Source organism: Ascaphus truei, chromosome 9, assembly GCF_040206685.1.
Source record: "Ascaphus truei isolate aAscTru1 chromosome 9, aAscTru1.hap1, whole genome shotgun sequence".
NCBI lineage: Eukaryota > Metazoa > Chordata > Amphibia > Anura > Ascaphidae > Ascaphus > Ascaphus truei.
In genome coordinates, this window is record NC_134491.1 from 23,735,379 (window position 1) to 23,762,450 (window position 27,072).

Here is a 27,072-nt window from a genome sequence, read left to right on the forward strand (position 1 = left end):
CACTATATGGCTGCCTTTCAGGTTCAAATCAATCCTTCAGTCGGTGTAACTCAGCAGCTACACTGTATTCTTATATTACTAAGGTGACATAGTTACATAGTAGATGAGGTTGAAAAAAGGCTTCCGTCCATCAAGTTAAACCTATGCTAAATTTAGACAACAGTTATGTTATCATATATCTATACTTATTGATCCAGAGGAAGGCAAACAAAAAACCCCAGTGACATATCATCCAATGATATCTCATAAGGGGAAAAATAAATTCCTTCCTGACTCCAAGAATTGGCAATCGGATTAATAAACATACAGAACCCCAATAAGCTCATATTGAACCCCCAAAATAACCACAACATATATATAAGCATATAAGTGTCACAGAGGAGTGCTACTGAGCATGGCAATATATATTTAAAACCAGAGACAGAACATGAAACACAGACAGAGCTCAGTGCTACATCCATTAACAGATACACGGTACAGTGCCTATATATATAAAGATATCTTTTGAATAATGTGGTCTTTTAGTTTAACCCTTTGGCCAAAGTTAGTTTAACCCTTTGGCCTTGAGCCCCTCCAAGGCAGACCACATCTCAAGGGTCCTAACACTAAAATAAATTCCTAATAACCTGTACATTACCAGGAAGAATGATTTATAATAAATCTGTCAAAATTAGTTGCATAGTCCTAAGTCTGATTGAAGCTCTTATTAACCTGTACATTACCAGGAAAAGCACTCTATTAGATTTGTCACAATCAAACTGTATGCAGGTTCCCATGAGTATGGAGGTGAAATGGAGTGAGCTTTTAACCATTTAAAAGTGGGAGGGAGTGAGCTTCAAAACTGGGAAGGAGGAGCCACCCTCCAAATCAGCCAGGACCAGCTGAACAGAATTGCAAAACATACAGAACCCCAAAAAGCTCATATTGAACCCCCAAAATAACCACAATTAACCGGATCAATCCCTGGATCAACAGCCTTCCCATGTATACTTATTTGGTATATACCTGTATACCTTTCCTATCTAAAAAGACGTCCAACCTTTTTTTGAACAAATCTATTGCATCTGCCATCACAGGCTCCATGGGTAATGAATTCCACATTTTAACTGCCCTTACTGTAAAGAACCCTTTCATTTGTTGCTGGTGAAATCTCCTTTCCTCCAACCTTAAGGGATGCCTCCGAGTCCTTTGTAATGCCCTTGGGATGAATAGTTCTTTTGAAAGCTCATTGTATTGTCCCCGAATATATTTGTATATAGTTATCATATCCCCTCTTAGACACCTTTTTTCTATTGTAAATAAATCTAATTTAGCTAGTCTCTCCTCATAAGATAGATTGTCCATACCCTTTATTAATTTGGTGGCTCTTCTCTGCACTCTCTCTAGTTCCATAATGTCTTTTCTTAGGATTGGTGCCCAAAATTGTACCTCATATTCAAGGTGTGGTCTTACTAATGATTTATAAAGGGACATAATTATGTTTACTTCCCTTCCATCCATTGCCCGTTTGATGCAAGATAAGATCTTGTTTGCCTTTGCAGCTACTGCATGACATTGGGCACTATTGCTAAGCCTGCTGTCTACAAGCACTCCTAAATCCTTCTCCATCAAGGATTCCCCCAATTTTTCCCCATTTAATGTGTCATTCGCCTTTTTATTCTTGCATCCCAAATGCATAACCTTACATTTATCTGTATTAAACCTCATCTGCCATTTACCTGCCCACGTTTCCAGTCTCTCCAAGTCCTTCTGAAGAGAAATTACACCCTGCTCTGATTCTATTACCTTACACAATTTAGTATCATCAGTAAAGATGGAGACTTTGCTCTCGATCCCAACCTCAAGGTCATTAATAAACAAGTTAAAAAGCAAGGGTCCCAGTACCGATCCCTGAGGTACTCCACTCACGACTTTAGCCCAACCTGAAAAAGTTCCATTTATGACAACCCTCTGTTGTCTGTCTTTTAACCAGTTTTCAATCCAGGTGCAAATATGAACTATCGTTACAGTTTGCAGCTCAGCTGGGAATATTGGCAACAAATGATAACAAACAGGAAAGTGTTACTAAGATCTTGCACTGCTGGGGAGGTGGCTAAACCCTGCTATAGAAATCAAAGGATGCTCAGTGTATTAAAACTAATTAAAAATGCCATGACGTTGGCTTTCAGGCTTATAACGCTTTGGCCAAAGGATTTAACTAAATGACCCTTACTCATGAGCAGATTCGCACTGGAGTATTGTACTATATGTTGTGTCGCTATATATGTTGCGTTGGACCTTTCTGTTTTAATGAAAAATGGCATTGAGTTGAAAAAAGTATTATCTAATATTACAGAACTGATTTATTAAAGAAATACAAAAACACAGATGTAGGATATTGCATGCATCGTCTCTTTAATTTGAGATGTTTATGCCAGGAAGCTTAGAGTTAGTGTGGGTTAAATGATGCCACCTGAATGGTCTTTGACCCCTCTCTCTAAATGTTGCGCCCCACATTTCAGATCCAGAGTCTAGAAGAAAACCTGCAGAGTGTGAACCTCCAAATGTCTCGGCTCAAATCGGATCTGCGAGTCACACAGCAGGAGAAAGAGGCTCTGAAACAGGAGGTGATGTCCCTGCACAAGCAGCTGCAAAATGCCAACGCCAAGGTGAGTTCTGTCTTCTGCATCTCGGCAAAGTATCCATTTCCAATGGAAAGAAGAGTCCTGGGCGCTTCAAACACACTCTTCATATTAACATGGATGTCACATTGTTGTCTTGGGCAAAATAAATACCACTTGCTGTATTTGGAAACTGGATAAGCACTTCAAGACCACTTGAAAAATGTAACACGCTAAGCCTCGATCTCTAACACCAACTGGTATTTTGATTTTTTTTTTAACCTTTTAAAGCCGCATTTCATTCAAAATAAAAACATTTTCATTAGATCGGTTACGTCGCGTTAGATAATACAGCATTTTCTCGCCCTTTGTAATTTTTGTTTTTTATGTATTACGCTACTTTGGCTTGATATAGCAACTATTTAGAAAGCCACACCACGCCCTCTCGAAATAGGCGGCCATATTGTGTGCTTCGGGAACCCGGATCTTAACCTATCGATCACAGGAGAGCAGATCGATCGGCAACTTAGATAATTGCATTGCCTTAAAATGTAAGGAACTGCTGCATTTATTAAAACAAGAGGAAATGCTGCTTGAAAGTTCAGCCTAGGCCGTGATTATACCAAAAAACGCGGGCAGCGGCGCCCAGAGCGATGCCGCGTGGCGCCAAAGCAAAGAGTATACATCCCCGCAAAGTGCTTATACCTACGGCGACTGTCGCGCCGCTTGCTACTGCAATGTGCGAGACCATTGAAGAGTTTTCCAAATTTGTTTTCAGATTGCGACGGCCAATCAAAGAACAGATGTCAGCCTTGTCTCCCCTGCAGTCGCGCGCGCTGAAGAATGTGCTTGTGCACATGTTGCTCTGCGACGTCACATATGACATCGCAGCCTTCGGCTACGGCCCCGGTTTTGACTGCTGCGTGCCTGGCGTCCTGCCGGCGCGTGCAAAGCTTAAAACTGTGGTCCGTGGGGAGTGATGGGAGGCGCGGGGGCGTGACCATAACGAGGGGGGAGGGGGTCACGGCTATGACGTCAGGCACAACACAAAGCACAGCCCAGCAGCTCAAAGCACCACAAAGTGGAATAACAAAAGCTATAGCAAAAACTTTAACAGATCAATATTTTTGCCCTCAAAATAAACTTTCCCAAGATAATAATAACCTGTAACATAAAGGTGCTATTTCAACCCCTACTTAATAGATACAACATTTCCATGCCTTATTCATGATGCACACAGGGGTTTATTTCTATCCCTTTTCTAAAACTGTACCATACCACGGATAAATGCTGACGGTTTTTTTTTTTTGCTTTTTAGTGGAATATAAATAATTATAAATAAAAAATGACTACTTTCTGTCTATTAAGTGTTTCCTTAAGTAAACTGATCATAAAGAATTCCATCTTTAACCTGCGCTAAAAGGACTTAGAAAGTCAGATGTCGAAATCCCTGGCTTCATGCTCCTCCATAAACTGCTAATGGCTCCCAGCGCAACACGTGATCGCGTCGCCGCACGGGAAGACACATTTCTTGTCTCCTCTGCTGGCTGACACGAGAGAACACACTGGGGCCTGCCTGATTGAGGTTAGTGCCAGGTGTGCGGTGCGCGCCGGGAGCTTAGCCTAAGGCTTCGTCCATAGTGCAGGCTACAGCGTGAGCTACATAGCTTGCGCCAAAACAAACACTAGGACGGCAATGTAGTAGTGTACAGTGCACGCGTGCACATGCGCTACAGGGAGAGAGGCGCTTCGCAATACAAACAGGTTTGTTTTACAAGCACAACGCCGGAGAGGAGGAGGAGCGCAGAAGCTAGCGCGTCCTATGGACAAAGCCTAAGGCCGCGCTTATAGTCCTGGCGATGCAACGTTGCATCAAAACAAGTGTATTGAATCTGTCGCGTGCGCCTGTAATAGGAGCAGCGCAACGGTTTGGTCGCGATCGGTGGAAGTCAATGAAAATTGATTTTTCAGCGGCCGCAGCGTGACGTCAGCGGGCACGTGAGCGGTTCAGCCAATGAGGGCGTACCGCTCATGGCCATGCCCCCAGTCACCATTTCTTGCCTCTAACACTATAGGCAGAAATCGCTGCGACAACGGTAACGGATGATGTGACGACGTCACAGTCGCCAGGACTATAAGCGCGGCCTAACTTTGTGGTTACTTTGGACTGGTATATTAACGCTCGCTGCATATCACAGATCAGTATTGAGATACATAGGGTGGAAAATAGAATCGATTTCTGCAGACTAAACGTCCCCATTTTGGCTGTGTTTAGAATCAGGTCCTGGAAATGGCCGTGCATTCCTCAGGGTTACAAAAGCAGCAGAAAACACTCTACTGGGATGATCTGGCGCAACTTATGGAGCAAGAACAGCAACTGTTACGGCAGGAGAACGAGAGACTGCAGAGAGAAGTTCAGAATGCCAAGTCTGATGTGAGCCAATCCAGAGAGAAGGTAACGTTAAAGGGGTGCGAAGGGCAAGAGGCACGTCCGGGAACAAGTCAAGAAAGCAATACTGTAAAACAGAGTTAAACAGATCTATAGAGCAGAGGTTCCCAACTCAGGTTCTCAAGGGCCACCAACAGGTCAGGTTTTCAGGACAAAGACTGAGCCACTGATTGAGCCACCTGTGCTGAAGCTGGGACTAATTAAGCCACCTGTGCTGAAGCAGGGATATCCTGAATACCTGACCTGCTGATGGCCCTTAACGACTGGAGTCCGCCGCCTCTGCCTCTTTAAAATAAACAAAGAAAGAAAGGTTAAATACATATTTTTTTCATTACACATTCCTCAATCCTATTAATTCTCTGAGAAGGATATCCTGTTCAGTGGCCAAAGGGCACGTTTTATGGTGCACACATCCCTAATGTCCTACGCCATAAAACAAAAGGGAACAATCCTTGTATGAGGCACGACAAAAGATGGTTATAAGATGATATTACTACATTATGTCCACCTTTAAAATGTGGATGGCTCAGTTGTTTCAATAGCAGCACCTTTCTCTTGTTCAGGGCTGGCCAACTCCAGTCCTCAAGGGCCGTCAACAGGTCAGGTTTTAAGGATATCCCTGCTTCAGCACAGGTGGCTCAGTCAGAATGACTATGCTGAAGCAGGGATATCCTTAATACCTGGCCTGTTGGTGGCCCTTGAGGACTGGAGTTGGCCAGCCCTGCTCTAGCTTGCCCTGTATTGTGGGAGGTGCAAATAAGGTCAGTTTTGAAGACGGTTCTGTCTCTTATAGACAAGATAAATGTTCTTCTTATTTAAACTGCCCGGGAATGAATGCGGGCCTGTACTGCTGCGGTGTGTTACACAGTATATTCATTGCTCACCTTGCTCATATGGGAAGAAATGATGTGTGGAAAGCTACTTGGCTGATATTCTGGTCCTACAGGAAACCTTAAGATCACCCAGACATTGGGAGCCATTCATTAAACTGCAATAGTGCCGATTGGGGCACTTTTACACAGAGACGCTAATTGACTTTAAGACCAAGACATTGGTCAATTCTGTATCCCTAAATAAATATCTCCTACTTTAGCCCCTTTTGTGTGCTTTATATCATATTGATATCTACAGTATACATGGAATGTGGATCCCATTTCTACATGGCAATGGGGGGGGGGGGGGAGAGAGAAAATAGTCTTTTAAGGCACTATCCATGTGTAGATTTGACATTTTACCATTTTATGTTACATTTAGTTTTAATTCCCCCCGTTTCTCACGTTCCTATGGTCTCCCGCCTGCTCTATTTATGTAGATACGGCAACTAGATTCGACAGTAATGTCTTTGAAACACCAAAAACACCAGAGCCAGTCCAGTATGGTGAAAGCCCTGGAACAAGAGAAGTCCAGCCTAAGGAGGGATTGTGACCAGCTTCAGAAAGAGCTCGTGTCCGCCAACAAGAAGGTTCGTTAAACTCCAATTTCCAGCCATGGAATACTAGCGTTACAGGAGCGATCGTCCCTAACTACGCTCCATTTCTTACACACGGGGCGTTTCTCCACAGCTGAACTGCTCTATTTACAGCTTTGGGGGACTCCCGGTACCCGAGAGTCTTACTGGGGAAGTTACAGGTGTAATTTCCTGGTTTTTAAAAGGGATTTCCTTATAGGAATGATGTGGCAGCTTCCTATTGGCCTGAGACTTGGTAGCCATTTTGTTTCCCCTGACTAAGATTTAAACACACTAACTTCATTAGGAAGTATCTCTGTAACTTGGGGGGGATTCCGGGGGGGCCCCTGCTCTCCCCCGAGCTGAAGGTATTGGCAGAAATGGGGGGAGGGGAGAAGCTAGTAAGAGGCACTGCTCCTTTAACGTAGGTAACAAAACTAACGTGTACTTGTGAGATTGTTCTCTTGTTCCTCACTGTAGAGCACAGTGATTGTAACATACTGTACTTATAGGCTGATTTTTGGGGAAATATTGATAAGATGTTGCACATGACCTGTATGAACCAGAACATTCCCGTATCGGAGGCATGTTCGGGGTTTTGGGAATGTGCCCGTGCTTCACGTGTGATTAATTTGTTTGAGACGGTCTGCCAGCTGAGGTGTGGAAATGTGAGAGATACCCACACCATTGATATTATCTCTCACATTTCCACACCTACCCACACCATTAATATTAACTCCCACTCCACACACACCTTTGTAAAGCACTGTATACACTGTGGGCTCTCCATTCATTCATATTCACACAGATACACACACACACACACACACACTCTTACATCACTTACTTTCAGGAACCATTTAACACCTCTAGCCATAAATCTCATCCACACGGGGGAGGGACGAGCACAGATAACATTCCAAGAGACACTGTTTTTAAGTATACCCTTTGCTTGCTTCATTCATTGTAACATCGCCGGAAGAAGAGATCAGAGTGTCTCGAAAGCTCGCACAAATAAAAGCATTTAGTTAGCCACAGAACAGTATCGTCTATTTTTTTATTATATATATATTATATTCTGCCTCCCTCCCTCCCAACAAAAAAAGACAAGAATAGAATTATGAATTAATATATTACTTTATTGTAACATACTTCACATACAGACCCAATGTTGACTATATCAGGGGTGCGCAATCTTTCCCTGCCTGCCTCCCTCCCTTACTTTGTCTCCGGCTCTCGGTGTCAAATGACGTCACGTGACCCCGCTGACAAGGTAAGTAAAGTTGCAGAGGCCTCACGCTCTCCCCTGTCATTAATTTAAATGCCTTGGGGGAAGAGCGCGGGGCCTCTGCAACCACCACCACCCCCCTGCAAAATCTTGCACCCCCAGTTTGCGCACCCCTGGACTATATTATAGTAATGTTAGGTGACACCCGCATAAGAATAGTATATTATACCTGGCCACACTGGTAGTAAATTACTAACAAACAGGCATCATAAAAAGAAACATTTTATTCACAGCATCAACACTTTCCTATCTATATAATCATTATTTGTTTTAAGTTATTTAATTTATAGGCACGGCGGTCTGTTTATCTTTGAGGCATTAGTACCAATGAGCGACTTAATTTAAGCCAATGGTGCTGTTTATTTGCCTATCCTGCAGAATTGGAATGACTTGATACTTTAATTACAATGTATTTGAGGCTGTCCCCTGAGAATCCGTTATGCTCGTATTTCTCCCAGATTGTACATTAGATAAGCGGTTATTTATTCCAAACTCCTGTCCCGTCCTTTCTTCTCATCACTGGGAATCCCAGTGCATCGCTATTCCAACTGAGATTATTCCTTTCACAACAAGACTTCACTTTTAATTATCAGATTAGCCAGATGAGTTCTCTTGAACGTGATGTGGAAACCATTAGGACGGAGAATGAAGGCCTAAGAAAAAAACAAGGGAAATTCGATGAGCAGGTATGTTTATAACAGTTTTCTGTATATCTCAATAAAACAATGTGGGTGGATGTAAGGTGCATGTGATCATTGACCGTTTCTTCTTTGCTTTTGTAGTCATTGGATCACTGTGCTTTTAAGTAAAGTCACTGTTTGGTCTAATGTGAACCACATACGTATTGTCTCCGGGTAACTTTTAAAAGGGTTTGCTTCCCCCAGGGGGTTTTCCTGGGCTTCCTCCAACAGCCAGACAGGTTCAACGTAACCAAATAGTTGTGGGGCTACACACTGTGTAATAACTTTGCGCCGTAGTGTCGCTGATGAAAATAATCTTGAGACCATTACAAATGTAATAGGGTTATGCTCAGCCTTTCTATTAAAGCATGAATCCCGGGTGGGAGGGGGGATAGAAATATAGAAACTTAGGAGCCAGCTAGATTGCTTAGGAGCCCTAGTGTGTAGGGTGGGGAAGGGTGACAGTGTGTATCTGTGACTCACACTGGCACACAAAACCTTCCCCCTCCTACCAAAGTTAGCTGCACCTTGCCCTATCCCCCTCACGCATTGATCCTCCCAATGTTTGCTCACGTCTTCCCCCTGACCTGACACCACCACAGCTGACATATAACACAACCTATCCTGTTTGCGCTCGTGCTAGCAGACCAGGCGCAAGGGATTTTTCCACGCCTGATCCGTCTGCGTTATTGGTTGCAGTTTCCTATTAAACAGCCGTTTAAATACCCGGGGAGTAACACCGGTAACTAAACCAGTACTTATTTTGGAAACTGGAAGGAGATGGGGGAAATATTGCGGTTCTGATCCGGTGGGTTCTGCTGTTCCAATGCTGTAAAAAAATAAATGTTATATGGGTGGAATTGCTGCAATAAATAAAAAGTCATTAAAAAATAGTTATTTCTAGGATACATTTGTTCGAGGGAACGCATCTTTAAGGTCTTTAAGCAAAACCACTATTTATTTTGTACCTTTTGTTTTTTTACAACAGGGATGCTCAACTTAAGTTCTCAAGTTGCCCCATCCCCCTCCTCTCCCATCCTCCCCCCTCCTCGCCCCCAACAGGTTAGGTTTTCAGGATATCCCAGCTTCAGCACAATCAGAGTCTCCGTCGTAGACTGAAACAGGGACTGATTGAGGCACCGGTGCTGAAGCAGGGATATCCTGAGAACATCACCTGTTGGGGTGGCTTGAGGACTGGAGTTGAGTACTCTTGGTCTACAACACAGGAGTTAGAATAAACTGACATTGTAATATATATCCTCGTAAATGAACTCCAGGTCAACAGTGTGATAGTAAGATATGTCTGCACGTCCAACTTTATTTTACTGAAGATGCTAACAGACTAGCACATAGGAATACAAACCCAGAAGTCAGGACAGGGTTATCACACTGTTGATGTAGAGCTAGTTTGGAAGGTATGTTGCATTGCCTTTATCTTCTCTAGCTACAGTATGTCTTTCTGAAACTATGTATGTTGAATTTTCATCCTTTTTAACATGCTTATGTTGCCTGTTCTCCTGTTCTCTTGTGCATTACCTGTGTCCAGACCTCAGGGACTGGAATTATCAGAGAAGGGTGCAGTTCTGATATAGATGGTGAAGGTAGATCAATGCTTTGAACATCATTGCATGTCCATGAAAACTCCATCTGTTACATGTATATATTTTGTAATAGGATTCAATATTCTTTCGTTACGAACGTTAAGCCCATCAGCCAAAATACATGATATTTCTTACCCACCATGAAAGCAGCAGTGCTACTTATGAAGATGGTAGGACAAAATGTTATAACGTGGAAGCGTTCATAGTCTAGAATCCTCTGATTGATCCGTATTTAAGAACGGTTTCATTTTTAAAGCTGTATGAAACAATCCTATTTGAAGGAGAGGACGATGCAAGAGCGATTCCAGCTCTTTTAATTGTACAGTACATGTAAGTCTGAATATCTGCTTTTCTATGCAATATTCATTGTCATTTCTATGAAACAGATAAGTATTTAAAGATTTTCAATGGAAGATCAGTAGAATAATAAAGGCAAAAATAAGGCAGATGGTAAAAAAAAAAATACATACCCAAAAATGATATGTATAAATGATATATGCATGGATACAATGTAAAGTAAATACTCCATTTAGCTATATCAAGGACAATATTCGGAATCAAGAAAATAGTTTGGCTGCAAAAGGTCATGCATCTGTTTTTTTGTGTATTTCTTTTTAATGTTACCCATGACCATTAAAACTTCATATATGTGAGATTTGGCTCGGGATGTTTTGCATGACTTTGTAATATAATTGTTGTGAGTACTTTAGGGTGCAGGGTTTTCATCCTACACCCAGTGACTGCATGTGTACCCCTGTGATGTACAGTAGCTCTCCCTCGTACTGTGAGCGATTGGCCAGATTGCCTGCATATTGTCATTACAGAGAACGTTCTCCCGTTGTGTATGTTTATATCATGTACTGTAACGTGTGTCCTATACAGTGTTTATGCAATCTGATTAAATTCGTTCTTCTCAACTCTCTACAATACAAAATACACGGGATACATTGGTACTTTTCAGTAACACTGCCAGAACCAAATGGTTCACAGAACAAAGTATACTTAATACCCCCAAATCGTGACATCTCGCTCAATATATAGAGGGGTTCTATTACGACAGGGTGTGTGTCCCAGCACTGAGGCGATGATGAAGGGGGCTTCTGAGCCTCAAAATCACATTTGAAATATTCTGATTGGTTAATATGGGTCTTCATGTTCATGAAGCCAACTGCAGATGACTGGACTAACCAGTCACCAGGGCGATTCTGAAGACGTTGTCTTGTTCTGCAGATGCTACACTCGGGCACCAGTGTGACGCTTAGTCATACCCAGCCCCAGCAGCAGGCCTGTGCCACCGTGCCCAGGGAGCAGTATCTGCAACTCCAGCAACAACTCCAGGCAGCGATGGAAAGTAGGAGCTCCGACACCAACATCCCACAGGTGAGCGGGGTCGCCAGCTCGGGCATCTCTCGCTTGTTTATTTAGACTGAACCCTTCCAGTTAATGCAGGAGTTCCCAACTCTAGTCCTCAAGACCCCCTACCAGGTCAGGTTTGCAGGATATCCCTGCTTCAGCACAGGTGGCTCCATTGGTTACTGCTTCAGCACAGGTGGCTTAATCAGTGGCTCAGTGTCCGACTGAGCCACTAATTGAGAAACCTGTGCTGAAGCTGGGATATCCTGAAAACCTGACCTGGTATTCTTATTTCCATGTTCTACTTAAGTAAGCATGACCTCAATGAGATATATTCAAGTGGCAGTCTGAGTGGGGGGTTAAAAATAAACATGGTTTAGTCATGTGCTGATATACTGCCAACATCCCACTGATCCTTAGAGAGAGAAAATAACTAAAGTACCATTGTGAAAATCTGCAGAACACTCCCCTACCTGTAATGTTTATGTGGTGCAATGTGTGCAGTATCTTCACTCTCCTTTTACAGCACAAGAATTGGGAGTCATTAGCTTCAGTATTTAGGGGTAATGCTTATTTTTGGAGTGCCCACACTAGAAAGTGTTTGGCAGTTGTGAGAAATCAAAGTATTTTTTCTTTCTAAGTTCTGCTGGTCTCTTTCCCACCTCAATCTCCCAGCCCTTATCCAGGCTCCCTTCCCCCCTACATTGTACTGAGAGTGACAACGCACCTACATAAACATAGGTTCTTATTCTGTAAACTAGCGCCAAGTTGGCGCGATCGCCTGGAATGCCCCTTGAATTTGAACGCGGATTTCCGCTCTCACACTTAACAGAGATATTAAGGGCCCCCATGATTGCCCGGCGTCATTTTCACACACCGCATTTGGAAACTATTCTTTACATACATTTTATTCCGACTGACGTATCCCTATTTAAGTAAGTTGGGGGTTGTACCATTTTTGGCAAGCTAAATTGTGTTCACTTCATCTTCCATTGCCAACACAAACCCTCCCCCCCACACCCCCTCGTCCCCCTGACATTTTAGGCAAATGACGATGGCCAACAGCCTATGGAAGTAGAGAAAACATCATTTGCGTTTCTTATCAATTGTTTAACAAGCCTTGGGGTTTTTGAAGTGTGGTTTGTAAAGAAAAACAAATGGGAGTTTTCGAAATAAATACATTCCTTGGCCAGACTGAGCTTTGGAGAGGGCGACCCGTCTTATCCTCGCAAAAGGTAGATGACCTGTTCCCTTCACTGTTTGTTTTCCTTTTTGCATTCTATGGGTGACCCAAGTGAAAGTATTCGCCATGTACAGATGTAACCCCGCCCCCTTTTTCGCATGCGGCTAATTGCTACACAATGCTGTCTGCTCCCACTGGGGCGTTGTGTGCGCGCGTCTCGCTACAACACGCCGGCGGCAGCAATAACAGCTGTTACACCATTTAACACAGGGGTGGGCATCACGAGTTCTCAAGGAACACCCAACAGGTCATCCCTGCTTCAGCATAGGTGGCTGTGTGCTGAAGCAGGGATATCCCTAATACCCGGCCAGTTTGGTGGTCCTTGAGGACTGGAGTTGGCCACCCCATATCTACACGAAGATGAATGTTTGTTCTATGATTTTAAAATGAGTTTAATAGCAGGACTAGTAGGGATTCAATCCTATGGCGTTACTCTGCATGATTCCATCAGAGAGAACCTCCATGCTTTCTTTGCACTAACCAGCTGACCAATATATCCTGCCAAACCGTTTGCAAGCTTTAATAACGACAAACCGCTGCATGGGACGGATTTGCTGTGTGTTTTATATTATCTGTGCGTTTTCTTTGTACTGTTTTTGCTGAACCTGATAGCTCCACTCTCCCTGATTTTCTGTGAGTCTCCCTGCATGTTCAAAACCCTTTCAGCGCTGGAGTGGCCGGCAACGCGACTCCGGCACTGAAAGGGTTTATAGTTTGTGTTTGCAACTCGCAGCAGTGTAACCCTGGGATGAATCGTCCTCCTTGCATTCTTCCCGTAGGCCTCGCTTCCAGAGCAGAGAACACTGCATGCAGATTCCTACAGACGAATTGGCCGCCTCTGATATCCTGGCTTCTAATGGAAATCCCCCTAACACTAACCGACTGTCACTAACAAAACACTTACTGGCTGAAAAACTAACTCATTGTACAGAGCTCAGAACCAACCACGTTTGTCTCTTCATTATTTAACCCTCGCAGTATTACTCCATTTGTAATTTATTGGTGTAGAAAAAGGATATTTTGTGTAAAATACGTTATTTAAAAAAAATCTCTTTTTTTTTGTGTTAAAAATTAAATGTATTTATATTATTTATTAGAAACGTGATTTTCCCCCTCCCCCCGCCTCCCCCCCACACACTTTAATATATATTTTTTCTTTTTGTAATAATGTCACTTTTTAATGAAATCTCATTTTATACGAAGCAACTGGAATTGTTTGGGCCGCTGGCCAATTTGTACAAGGTTTGTCTTGGCTTGGCTTGTATGATACTTTTGAACAGAAAAGGGAAGATGTTTTGATGCAATTGGTAAATAAAAACTCTTTTTAATTATGACAGATAGTTGATGTGTCTTATTAACAAATATTTAACCTCTTTCAAACCAATAAAAAAGTTGTCGATGGGGGGGGATGGAGATGTTATCCTTTTGCAATGCGCTTAGCGCCCTACTGGCAGAGGGGCGAATCCGTCCTAATAAGTTTCCCGGGTGTTCTCATATTTTCCCCCTCAAAATCCGTTTCACGCTGTAAAAATCTGCAAACTGATGGGATCCGTTTTAATCCGCGAGTCATCAAAAACCGCCATTGGATGCAATCTGTTGACGGAGTTGTAGGATCCAATCCGCAGATTCAGCGATCCCTGGCAAAATTGTTAACAATTCGCCAACGGGTTGCGGAATCCGTGGAGTGTATAGATTATGATCATTTTTAAAAATCCGCAAAACGCGAATCGCCCTTTTTGGATGGATCCGCGCCCCCAAAGGAGCCGGCCGACCCGCTGCGGATCCATATTCGCCCCCAAAATTCTCCCATCTAGTTGAGAGCAGCCGCGCTATCTACTGGCCTCGGTATAGTATTTATGTATATATTAATATAACACCCGGTGAGGGAGGCAATCCCGATAGCAGGGTTAAACCATTCATCTTCAAGGTCACACTGGGGTGAAACATTGAATAAGTGTGTTGATGCTTCTGTTATTGAGTGTATCTAACTCACAGATGTGGCCAGGGTTATTTTAACCTCTGATGCGTTACGGTGGGGGGTACATTGCAATATTCTGCGTTATCGCTACCATTGAATCTTGTGAAACCTCTGTGATAACGCAGAATATTGTGTTATAACGCTGAATTCTCAGCAAGTAACAAAGTTGGCTACATCCGTAGGACAGTGATTATGTTATCTCACATAGTTGATGTCATTACTGTTTGGTTACTTAGGACCGAGGTGCACAACCCATGGGTCGTGACCCCCTTGAGGGTCGTTGGCACATTTCTGGGGGGTTGCCAGTATTACAGAAAGTAACTTGCACTGCAGCAGCAGCACATCTCCATGTCTCTCTCCGTCTCACCAGCAGCAGCAGTGAGAAGCAGTCTCTCCGTCTCCAAGTCTCTCTCCGTCTCCCCAGCAGCAGCAGTGAGAAGCAGTCTCTCCGTCTCCAAGTCTCTCTCCGTCTCACCAGCAGCAGCAGTGAGAAGCAGTCTCTCCAGCTGCGCTCAGTCAGCCCAGGTAACGTCGTAGATGCCCGAATATAGATATACCCATGTTAGGGCATCCACGACATCATCCAGGCTGACTGAACAGAGCTGGAGAGACTGATTCTGCTGCTGAGACTGAGAGGCGGGCGGCTGCTGGTGCTGCAGTGTAAGTTAGTTTCTGTAGTTTGTCAGAAGATTAACACTGTGGGGGTCACATTCAGAAGCCGGGACCCCATCAGAGTTGATCCTTACTGGGGATTTTGTGGGGGGGCATGGGAGCCTCCCATAGTGGACATTTAAATTTAGGGGTAGTGGCTATAAAAAGGATGCACACAACTGACCTAATGCTGGTTCTATAGTGCGTGCGCGCGCTACGCCGTGCGTGCGCGCGTGGGGCAGTTTGTTGGCTGAGGATAGCCAGCCATTCTATAATAGGGCCGCGTAAGCGCACGGCAGGGAGCGGGGAGCGGACCGACGAGGGAGAAGATGAGGAAGTGTGTGTGTGTGTGTGTGTGTGTGTGTGTGTGTGTGTGTGTGTGTGTGTGTGTGTGTGTGTGTGTGTGTGTCAGTCAAAGTAAAATAAATAAAAATTATTTTTATTACATTTTTTTTTTTAATTTAAAAAATATTATTTAATACATAACTCACAATCTCTACGCACACATATGCGCACATATACGCACACATACATACACGCACACATACATACCCGCACACATACATACCCGCACACATATACACACACATATACACACACATATACACACACATATACACACACATATACGCACACATATACGCACACATATACGCATACATATACGCATACATATACGCATACATACACGCACACATATACACACACATATACACACACATATACACACAGTACCTTCACTCACCGCATACACACAAAAGCATGCAGCACGTGCACGCGCAGGGCCGCACACAGTATAGAACGGCCCTTAGTCTCAGGACTGCAGACAGAGTCTGGGAAACAGTGACTGATTCCTTGCTGGTTCCTGTCACACTGCAGGTTACCGCCTCGACCCCTGGAAAGTACAGCTTCCTATAACGGCCACATTGCGTGACCACTGAGGCGTTATTTCACAGTAGCGCTATTAAAAACAACGGTTAAGGAGACGACTGGTTATTTTATGTTATTTCGCTTTTCCAGTGGTAATAACGTCTGAAGCATCTGTACCAGTTATCAGACCACTTCAGAAGATGTAGATATGAATATATGGCTTCCTACTCCCACACAAATACTAATTAATAAAGGCTACTGCTGCTATAATAACCATCCCTGAGAAGCGGCAATCAGGTCCTTGCCGACCTCACGTCAATAAAGGAATCTGTTCAATCAGCCGCTGCCTTTCACTTGCCCATGAGGTACTAATTATTACAGTACGGCCATTATCAACTATAAAGCCACCTAGTAACCTTAGTAGTTCAGTAGATCGCTGCATACGTTGTCCTGCCTTTACACTTCTGTATAGGGAGATGCTGCAAACGCAGATATGAGGCATTAAAACAACAACTTAAAACAGTCACCATTCTAAAGTAACAATGGGCTGAAGGAGCGACTCGGTGAGTAAAGGCTGCAGGAGAGGCTCAGTGAGTAAAGGCTGAAGGAGCGGCTCAGTGAGTAAAGGCTGAAGGAGCGGCTCAGTGAGTAAAGGCTGCAGGAGAGGCTCAGTGAGTAAAGGCTGAAGGAGCGGCTCAGTGAGTAAAGGCTGCAGGAGAGGCTCAGTGAGAAAAGGCTGAAGGAGCGGCTCAGTGAGTAAAGGCTGCAGGAGAGGCTCAGTGAGTAAAGGCTGCAGGAGCGGCTCAGTGAGTAAAGGCTGCAGGAGCGGTTCAGTGAGTAAAGGCTGCAGGAGAGGCTCAGTGAGTAAAGGCTGCAGGAGAGGCTCAGTGAGTAAAGGCTGCAGGAGAGGCTCAGTGAGTAAAGGCTGCAGGAGAGGCTCAGTGAGTAAAGGCTGCAGGAGAGGCTCAGTGAGTAAAGGCTGCAGGAGCGGCTCAGTGAGTAAAGGCCCTGACTCTGATAACAAGGACACTGAGTTTGAAGGGAACCTGGTAGAATTCCCGGTGTCAGCTCCTTGTGACCTTGGGCAGGCCACTATATCTCTCTGTGTCTCAGGCACCAAAAACATTGTAAACTCACCTGTGCGCACAGGGCCGTCGACAGGGGGACACAGCCAGGACAGGTGTCCTGGTGTCAGCGGGGGTGCCTGGCCGGCGCTACAAGTTGGGCACGACCTCTGATCAGGCGGCCGAGCCCCGGCTCTCCCTGGAGCTGAGGGAGAGCCGGGGCCCGCCCGCGAGAGGACCGGCGGCCTGGTCAGAGGTCATGCCCAACTTCCAGCGCTGGCCGGGTCCCCTCCCGACACCGGGCCTGGCCTGACGATCCAAGAGGTATGTCTGTTTATTTTAAGTGTTGGGGGGGTGAGGGGGGGAAGTGTATTGTATTGGTGTTTTTTTTTTTTTTTTAATGCATTGGGTCTTTTTTATATGCATTGGGGTTTTTCTTTCATGTATTGCAGCTTTTTTTAAATATGTATTTGTATTTGATGGGGGGGGCTTGCGAGGTGTGAAATGGGGCTCGCAACACTGTCGATGTGGGGGGGCCCAGTCAGAATTGTAGTCCTGTGCCCCGGGAAATCTGTCTGCGGCCCTGTGTTCAGGGACTGTGTGTAAAAGTCCTACGTGCTGCGTACCGCACGCCATACTGAAATTGTAAAGCACTTTGAGTCCCATTGGGAGAAAAGCTCTATATGAAATAGTTATTATTATAACACCACTACTGAACTACCAAGAGGCAGCATACTGGGATCCAGGGACGGGCAAACATTTTTTCAGGCCACCATTAATATTAATACTGACTGCAATTTTTTTCTCCCTCCCTCCCCCCCCCCCATCCTCTCTCTCTCATTATCCCTCCTCCTCTTCATCATCAGCTCTCCCCCTCATAATCATCAGCTCTCTTCCCATCGTCATCAGCTCTTCCCCTCATCATCATCAGCTCTCCCCCCATCATCATCATCATCAGCAGCTCTCCCCCTCATCATCAGCTCTCCCCCCCTCATCATCATCATCAGCAACAGCTCTCCCCCTCATAAACATCAGCTCTCTTCCCCTCATCATCAGCTCTCCCCCTCATAATCATCAGCTCTCTCCCCCTCATCATCAGCTCTCCCCCTCATAATCATCAGCTCTCTCCCCATCGTCATCAGCTCTCTCCCCATCGTCATCAGCTCTCTCCCCATCATCATCAGCTCTCCCCCACTCATCTTCAGCTCTTCCCCTCATCATCATCACCTCTCTCCCCATCAGCATCATCAGCAGCAGCAGCTCTCCCCCTCATCAGATCTCCCTCATCATGATCATCAGAATCAGATCTCCCCCCTCCTCCACCATGCCTAGCCGTGGTAATAGAGACAGGCGCGGGGAGATGGCATGCAGTGGTGGCGGTGGGAACCCGGTGTTAAAGGATAAGAAAGAAGAATGCGCACGAGGCAGAGCAGGACGGCACGAGGTGAGGAGCGCTCTCTAGCAGCAGACACCGGAAGTAAGAAAGACTTCTAGGTCAGACCGCTGGGGCGCGCTCCTCCCCTGCCGTCCTGCTCTACCTCTGTAACAAGTGCTGATTCCTCTACCGGCTTATCCTTTAACACCGGGGGCTCGCCGCTGCATACCATCTCCCCCCCGCCTGTCTCTACGGGGGGGGGGGAGGAGGAGCGGGGCCCCCTAGAGTGCGGGTCCCCGGTCTTTGCCCAGGCTGCTCTGGCTATAGCAACGCCCCTGCTGGGATCAGTAATCACACAAGACTTGGGGGTATTAGAGGCCTATAAACAGGCCCATTTAGTTGTCAAATAAAAATACTAGTACTGTACCTATTTACCTGTATTTTTTCCCACCTGTAAATCCCCTCCAAAATGCAGTTACCAATATTTTTAATAGCAGCCGGTTTGTTGCACCCATGGGATCTCTGCTCTCGGGAATGCAAATGACATTTAAAATAAATCTAAATTTGTGAGGTGAGCCGCACAGATTTCTGCTTTTAAGTCTTTTTCTAAGAATTAAACATATAGGTCTCAACCAATTAACATCACTAGGGCGGCCTCAAATAAATACTCAGTTAAGTGACCATCTGTAACTCTGGTTCCAATGCTTGTTGGCCGATGTGGCTCCCAATGGGTTATTAGTCCCAATACTGAAGAAAAGCAAATTAATGACCTTTTGTCATGTATTTTTTTTTTTTACTTTTCTAAAATGGTAAGAGATGATGGAGTTTAGTCGAAGACCATGGCGTTTTAACCACTTGATGCCATTGTGACTTGCGGTGTGTTGCAGGTTCTCTGGCACTAAGGGGTTAATACAATGTATATAAAAATAAAAAATAAATGAAAAGCCCATACGTTAATAACTGCATCTTCACTTCAAGTACTGCAAACATCCTTCTGACACGTTACATACAAACATGCCAATGCTCAGGGATTTTCTGCGACTCTCACTTAGAATTGGTGTCACTGACTTTTAATCATTAAAATGTAATTTTTTTTGGTGAAAAAAATCCCTAAATCTTGATCTTTGGTTGTTGCTGTGATGTGCAACTTGGTAGAGCAGCGTGAACGATGCATTGTTAATGATGTGATACATGACTCACTATGTAATAAGGATCAATAATAATAATGAAATATAATGAATAAGGGGGTAGAAGAGAAGAGCTCTTTCCGCCCCTCCATTGATATATAACAAAAAGACGATGCCCAGAGTCCACATCGTAACCACCAATGTGAATGTCTCCCTTAGAGTGATCATGAGCAGCTGTTGCAGAAGATGGAACATCGTATGATGGAGGTTGAACAAAAACTGAGAATTGTGAAGATTCTTCTGCAGGAGAAAGTGAACCAATTGAAAGAACAAGTAAGCTTTTTTACACTTTTCTGCTCCCCCTTATATCTCAGCCCTAATTTCTCGCTATACACCATCCCGACGCTTGTGTTCTGCTCAAGGATGTCTTCTCTCTACCCCCTTTGTATCTAAAGTCCTCTCCAGCCTTAAACCTTTCTCGCCGACTACACCACACCTCTGGAATGCCCTTCCCCTCAATATCTGACTAGCACCCTCTCTTTCCACCTTTAAGACCCACCTTAAAACACACCTGCTTAACGAAGCATATGAGCAGCTCCATGGCTAATACTACACACCTCATACATAAATCTTGGCCCCTTGCAGACACACTTACCAGAACGCCCTCTTACTGTCTCTGTACGTTCTTCCTACCAACCAATTAGATTGTAAGCTCTTTGGAGCAGGGACTCCTTTTCATAAATGTTACTTTTGTCTGAAGCACTTATTCCCATTATCTGTTATTTGTATTATTTGTTATTTATATGATTGTCACGTGTATTACTGCTGTGGAGTGCTATATACATTAATGGCGCTATATAAATAAAGACATACATACTTACAGAACATAAAATGTTAGTTAATTTTCAACAACTGTAGCAGTCAAAATGCTCTCTCCTTGTACACTATTTTGCAAAAATCTTCTATTTATTTTGGAAAGTTGTCTGGTCGCTATGCGTTTGGACACCTCTAAAGATCTCGTAACCACATTTTGCATGATGGTTCCTGAGATCAATGAGCAGGTTTTGGTCTGTTTGGATCCAATTGGATACATTCTATTTTTCAAGCCAGCCACTGGGTGTTGTACTGGTAGGCTATGTATCTGGCACGTGACATCATAATGCACATAGCCTGGTGGCAGATAAGGAGTGTCAGATAACTATAAAGTGTATGTAGACAGCAGACAAAGAAAGAGAGGAAGTCAGTTGGCGCGTGAGGAGAAAGTGAGAATGCTGGAGGAGAGAGAGGCGGAAAGAATTGGAGACATCATAAGGTATTTAAGGAAAGTGGGAGGGAGAGAGAAGAGGGGGGGGTGATATATATATTATTAACACAATTTTTGGAACATACATAAGCAGCATTGATATGTAGTTAAACCATATTCTAATATATAGGTCTTGCCCATGAGTTCATGCATTTTGTTTAAAAGGCACATTTCCTATCCCTTCAATAAATTGACTCTGTCCTATTTTAATGCAGCTCACCAGGAATAAGAAATCTGATGCGATGATTAAGGATCTCTACGTGGAAAACTCCCAGCTGCTTAAGGCTTTAGAGATGACAGAACAACGACAGCAAACTGCTGAAAAGAAGAACTACTTCCTGGAAGAGAAGATTGCGGGACTCGGTAAAATAGTGAGGGACATAGCACCGTCTGCTCTGACATCAATATCCTCACGTCCGCACAGGTCTTAGCTGAAAGTGAAAGGGGGGGGTCCAGAATTTTGCAGTTGGATGGACTTTTTTCTGCAAGTGAACTAATGTGCACTTAATTGGTGAATCTGCCTAAAAATGTCCTGTCTCGAAAGTGCAAACACAAAACGAAGACATTCGCCACATGTTGGTTTTATAGGGCCTGTTCATTAACCCTTATCTGCCGGCCATGTGAGAAAGCAGAATACGAGCGCACAATTGTGCAAATCCGCTCGGCAACCCTCCTTGCCCAATGCATTCAACCGTTGTCGCATTTCCTAACCGTAGAAATATGGGTCTTTTAGGTGAGGGATTGAGGCCCGGCTGGGAAAACCCATGTGATAGGCAAATGAGGAAATGTAACAAAGTGAAGTAATCACATTGTTTCTGCGAGAGAAACGGACGGGGAATTCACTCGGTTATCCCAGGCTGGCGCTCTCTCTGAAACAGCAGAACACTTGTCGCTCGAAAACCGCACGCACAGGAGGAGTTCTGCAGAGGTCATTCTTATTGTATACAGTGAGATTACTATCGCTACAAACTGCCTTCTGTTATCAGGTGATTTTCAAGCCGTGCCAAACTGCACTTAGTTCAACATATTCTGAACATTCGGTTGTGCGCAATGATATCATTGTCTTTAAATGTTTAATATGGAACTAGAGGCAGATTCGTCAAGTGAAGGGGTTATCAAACCACAGTGGTGTTAACTACCATTGACTTGAAAAGGTGTTTACGCTGGATTGAGTGCGCCATCTCGCACCGGTGCTTGATAACTCTGCCTCATAGTGGCTCAAAGAGCTCACTTTTAAGGAGATTTTATACGTCAAATGTATATCTCCACGGAGCATGACTTAACCCCCAGTTCAAGATGCTGTGAAGCTGCCCTCCCCATGCTGAACAATACTTCAGACCTATTCATCTCAATGAAGATTAACCCTTTTCTAGCACATGAAAGGTCCCACGGCACATTCAAAAGGAGCCTTCGATAGGTAAGACTGCTCTGGGTTAGGAAGTAGTATATAATGCAGGTACATGCTGGTTCGTGTAACAGCTTCTGCCTTTGCCCTGTGGGATCTGGCCTGTATACAGTGCAGGATTACCTGCCTCCTTGCACTCACACTGCAGTACAGGATGGAAAGCGATGGCCCCGTACGATGCAAACACGGACGTTGATTGCTTTTGGATCATTGCCTTTTAGAATTTGTATTTATTGGGTTGCTTGAAGATGGGCCTTTATTTTATATGCTTGTCAGGAATTAAAAGGTGCACGTAACCATATTGGTCCCAGAAAGAATAAAATGCTTTCTAAGTTGTAATCCGTTTTTTAATGGACCAACATGTCAAGTGTGCAAGCTTTTCGTGTGCATCAGCTTTCGGGACAGCTGAGGTCCACTCCCATCTCATGACTAAGCCACTGATTGAGCCACCTGTGCTGAAGCAGGGATGTCCTGAAAACCTGACTTGTTGGTGGCTCTGGAGGACTGGAATTGTCATGGGTTGCCAGATGGCTTCTCCAAAAAACACTGGACACAATAGGGAAAGGTGTGTCCAAATACAGGACAGTCCGGTTCAATACTGGACACCTGGCAACCCTACCCCATGCTCCAGAGCTTATACACAAGAAAACCATAAGAATAAGAACAAGATGTGAAGGGAATCAGCCATGAGTGCTATATGACTGACTGCATTCTGTCACCCCTTTATTGTGGCATAAATGGGTTAAGCGCCTCTTACATTTAGGATATAGATAACACCACAGCCTTCCTCACAAACCTAGCTCAGATTTTGTATAATTATACACTAAATATCGCTGTATAGCTTAGAGCCTGAATCTTGTATGTCCGAATGTTATTTAATGGTTTACAGTATTTTCTGACAAAGTACAGTATTCGTAGGACTTGTAAAGCTTCGCCTCCTTGCTTTATGTATTGTGAGCAAGGCATAGCAGTGCCTCAAAATGAAAAGGGTAAATAAGCTGATATATGTTTGTAATATTTATTTAGTATATTAAATATTTCCGTCACTGCCAATTTGCCTTTATTCTACCACACTTGTGTGCTATTGTTGTGGTGTACCTGATAATTACGACAAAGCCTTATTTAATTTATCTGTGTATATATATATATATATATATATATATATATAATTTAATTTATCTGTGTATATATATATATATATATATATATATATATATATATATAATTTAATTTATCTGTGTATATATATATATATATATATATATATATATATATATATATATATATATACATGTTGAATGGTTTTGAAGCAAAAGGTGGCACTGTGTGCTCATTTGCATGTCATTTCCCAGAATCCTTTGCTGCAGTGAAAGTGCTGTGTGCTGGGTGATAATGGGGAAAGGCGGGGTTGCAGACCTGCCTAAGACATGCAAATGAGCATACAGTAATATTTCCATTTGCTATAAATATATATATATATAAATATATATATATATATATAAAAACAACGGATGTAAATTATAGAATTACTGTGATCATTACCAGAATTATTGCACTGCCTACGGATATAGGAGCAAAGTATATTATACTTGAAAGCCGCATCTCTACATACATAGAAAACTCATTTTAATCATGGTTATAATAGCCTAAGCAACTTGAAATGTTTAAATAAGCACGGGCACAATGTGACAAATACTCAAACGTGAAATTACAGTTAGCACGATTTATGCCGCCAATACAATATGCTGCTGCAGTATATATTTCTCATTAAGGAAACATATGGGTGGCTATGTATCAAGTGTTGCAAACTCCCAAACTGGTGCAATCTGGGTCTAACCGTGTTTTGCACTTGCGCCTTGAGCAGGAGTTAGGGGAGGAGAGAGTCGGCACAATATGAGATGCAAAAGAAGTTGCACCTATAACTGCTGCAGTTTTCCTCTTTTTGCACCAAACAGCCAGGTTACGGTGACGCTCGCTTCTGCGCAAGGAAAGAAAGATTAGAAAGATAACGTCCGTGTCGCTGCTCACAAAGTGACACAGATACACATATTTGCTCCGGGTTTTGGTGCAAATTGCCCCATTTTGATTCATTTCTCCCATTGTGCAATAAAAAACAAAACTCATTGCCAACCATGAAGAGGCACAAAACACTGATAGTACTTTATACTGCCAGGGTACTCATTTCAGTTGCAGGGGACCTGCAAACTCACTACTTCCTGCTAGCGCAAAAGGGGGTATATATTGGGGACTGGGTTGTGCAGCCCTGTGTTAGTATTTGCTGCTAGCAGTGTTCTAGCTACAGTAGCAATACAATTCTCACTATAAACCAAGACAAATGATATGTTCTAGTTGTTGGCAGATCCTGCCGTTTACATTAGGTCTCATGATCTACTCTTATCTGCCCAGATATTACAGACATTTCAGTCCAAATGTTAGAAAAACTGTGGGTTTTTGTTTAAACAAGTCTGAATTTGTGTGATTCATTCATTGTAAGGATATTATTTCTGTACAAGTGGTCCTGCAGTGTATAAAGGTTTTGAAGCCGTGACAAAAACGTCCAACTGTAATAATAAAAATATACCTTTCTGAATTTGTCCTAAATTTGTAGGATGAAATGATACCCTATTAGTGCATATTTTAATGAACTAGGCTTTTATTGCTGTGGGATTCACCTCATACAACTTTGCAGGACCTTCATATAGGCTTGTTACACTAATACAGCGGTGCGCAAACTGTGGACGGGAGCTTGGTCTGGGGGGTGTGGGTGTCGCGGCCTCTGCAACTAACTTACCGGGATTCTGAAGAGCTGCAGGGACGACAACGCGGTATCAAATGATGCTGCGGTGCCATGCGGAGTGACATCTCACGGCCATCTCCATGGCAACGGGGTCACGTGATGTCGCGTTGACCCCGTGGCGTCATTTGACGCCACCGAGCAAGGTGACCAAGGGGCAGCAGGCAGGGAGGGGCAGCTGAAAAAGTTTGCGCTCCACTGCGACTAATACATGTACAAATGCTGCCATATATATTGAGTTCAATTACATCTTTGATATATTCTATACAAAAATCAGCTTGGAAAGGCTGCATAACATGGAAACAGTTTGTATTACATTCATATTGTCAGATTGGAAGAGTAGGACAAGAATGACACCGAAACAAAACTGCATTACAAACCAAGTGAATAAAATAGCACATTCTGTATAATTGATCAATCACGGTTAGGTCACGAATAATAAAGAACAGTTTCTAATTAATTTCAGAAGAGAAAACGGAGCACTAAATCCACTGCTTAATTGAAAAAAACACAGAGGTGCGTTCCCATGATAAAAAATGAAGTTTAATGGATCAAAAACAACAAACAAACAGTGCACCTACGCGTTTCAGGCTTGTAGCCCTTTGTTCACCTTGATAAAGGGCTACAAGCCTGAAACGCGTAGGTGCACTGTTTGTTTGTTGTTTTTGATCCATTAAACTTCATTTTTTATCAGGTTAACGCACCTGTGTTTTTTTTCAATTAAGCAGTGGATTTAGTGCTCCGTTTTCTTCTGTCTTCTTCTGCTGATCTTCATCAACGGAGGCACACCATACCCCTGGATTAGTGGACACTGCGGCTCCTCAATTCAAGAGTTCCAGTATTGTATGTGAGTTCATTCCACTTTCCTTTTCCATCAGTGGCTGCAAGGATATTTATTGTTCATATACCCCATATTATTACTATGTTGTTTTGATGCTGGACACCGGCACGTGTGTATTATCCTTACCTCAGTGCTTGTGGGATTACATTTTCCAGCTATACATCTAAAGTGCTTTTGGGAGTATTACACACTAGCCTCATTCATTCTCCTTGGAGGGGTACTCCATCTAAGACTTTTTGCTTGTTATTGCTACATACTTGCTGCTTTTTGTTTTAGAGCACCATACAACCTTGTTTTTCTATGTAATTAATTTCAGAAGTAGAATTAATGCAAAAAGAGACGGTGCGTCACTGTGTTACCCTGGCTGTTCTGCACGGGTTATTCACAGTACATAAGAATACATAAAAAATGTCAGTTATGGGGAAAAAAAAGTCCTCGTGTATTTTGACCACATCATTTGGCGTGTATCTAAAACCCCTAATGACAATGTCTGCCTGCTGTGCGGTAATTTGTGTTTGTGATATTAGATGTGTACCATCTGTTGTTCCCCATGGAGGGAATCTTATTTCCCTGCCATAATAACCCATAGTTACCTGGGAAGATAACAGTGACCCCTGCTGCTCACAGGCAGTATAGCATCTTTAGTCCCATGTAATATAGGATTTCACCAGTAGGGGTCAGTGGCATCTGCCAAAAATACTCACCTTGTATGTTGTCATTTATTGTGTGTTTCCATTTAATGCCAATAACACGTCCAGCTGAACGTTTTTCTGCAAGCAAAATGAAAAGTATGCACTATGTTTTATCTTGATTAAAACATGAAAATAAAAAATCACCTGTTTTTTTAGGATGAAAGAATATTCATATCTTCTCATGCAAGCTATAATGTATTCTGTATTTATTACAGTATGACTGAATTGTTACCGAGTGAGATTAGTATAAAATGTTAAAAATCTCAGATTTACAACACAATTAAAATATAGCAATTGCATTCACTTACACA

The 27,072-nt window shown here is 43.4% G+C and overlaps 1 protein-coding gene across 4 annotated transcripts in view; it reads left to right on the forward strand.

Annotated features, from left to right (window-relative positions):
* The window catches only part of NIN (ninein), a 94,301-nt gene extending 70,814 nt beyond the window's left edge, over nt 1-23,487 (forward strand). The window contains exons 24-30 of one of the 4 annotated variants that reach the window (XR_012803810.1): nt 2,502-2,648; nt 4,876-5,055; nt 6,362-6,511; nt 8,378-8,470; nt 10,011-10,065; nt 11,296-11,445; nt 19,946-20,059. Coding sequence is in view for 2 of the 4 variants with exons in the window: in XM_075613825.1 (XP_075469940.1) it covers nt 2,502-2,648; nt 4,876-5,055; nt 6,362-6,511; nt 8,378-8,470; nt 11,296-11,445; nt 19,946-20,059; nt 21,245-21,460 (1,050 nt within the window). In the remaining 2 variants the exon portion in view is untranslated. Of the gene's footprint in view, nt 1-2,501; nt 2,649-4,875; nt 5,056-6,361; nt 6,512-8,377; nt 8,471-10,010; nt 10,066-11,295; nt 11,446-13,440; nt 13,996-19,945; nt 20,060-21,244 lie in introns of those variants that run through there. The other 3 variants (XR_012803809.1, XM_075613825.1, XM_075613826.1) reach the window with 3 other exon arrangements.
* The last annotated feature ends 3,585 nt before the right edge of the window (nt 23,488-27,072 follow it).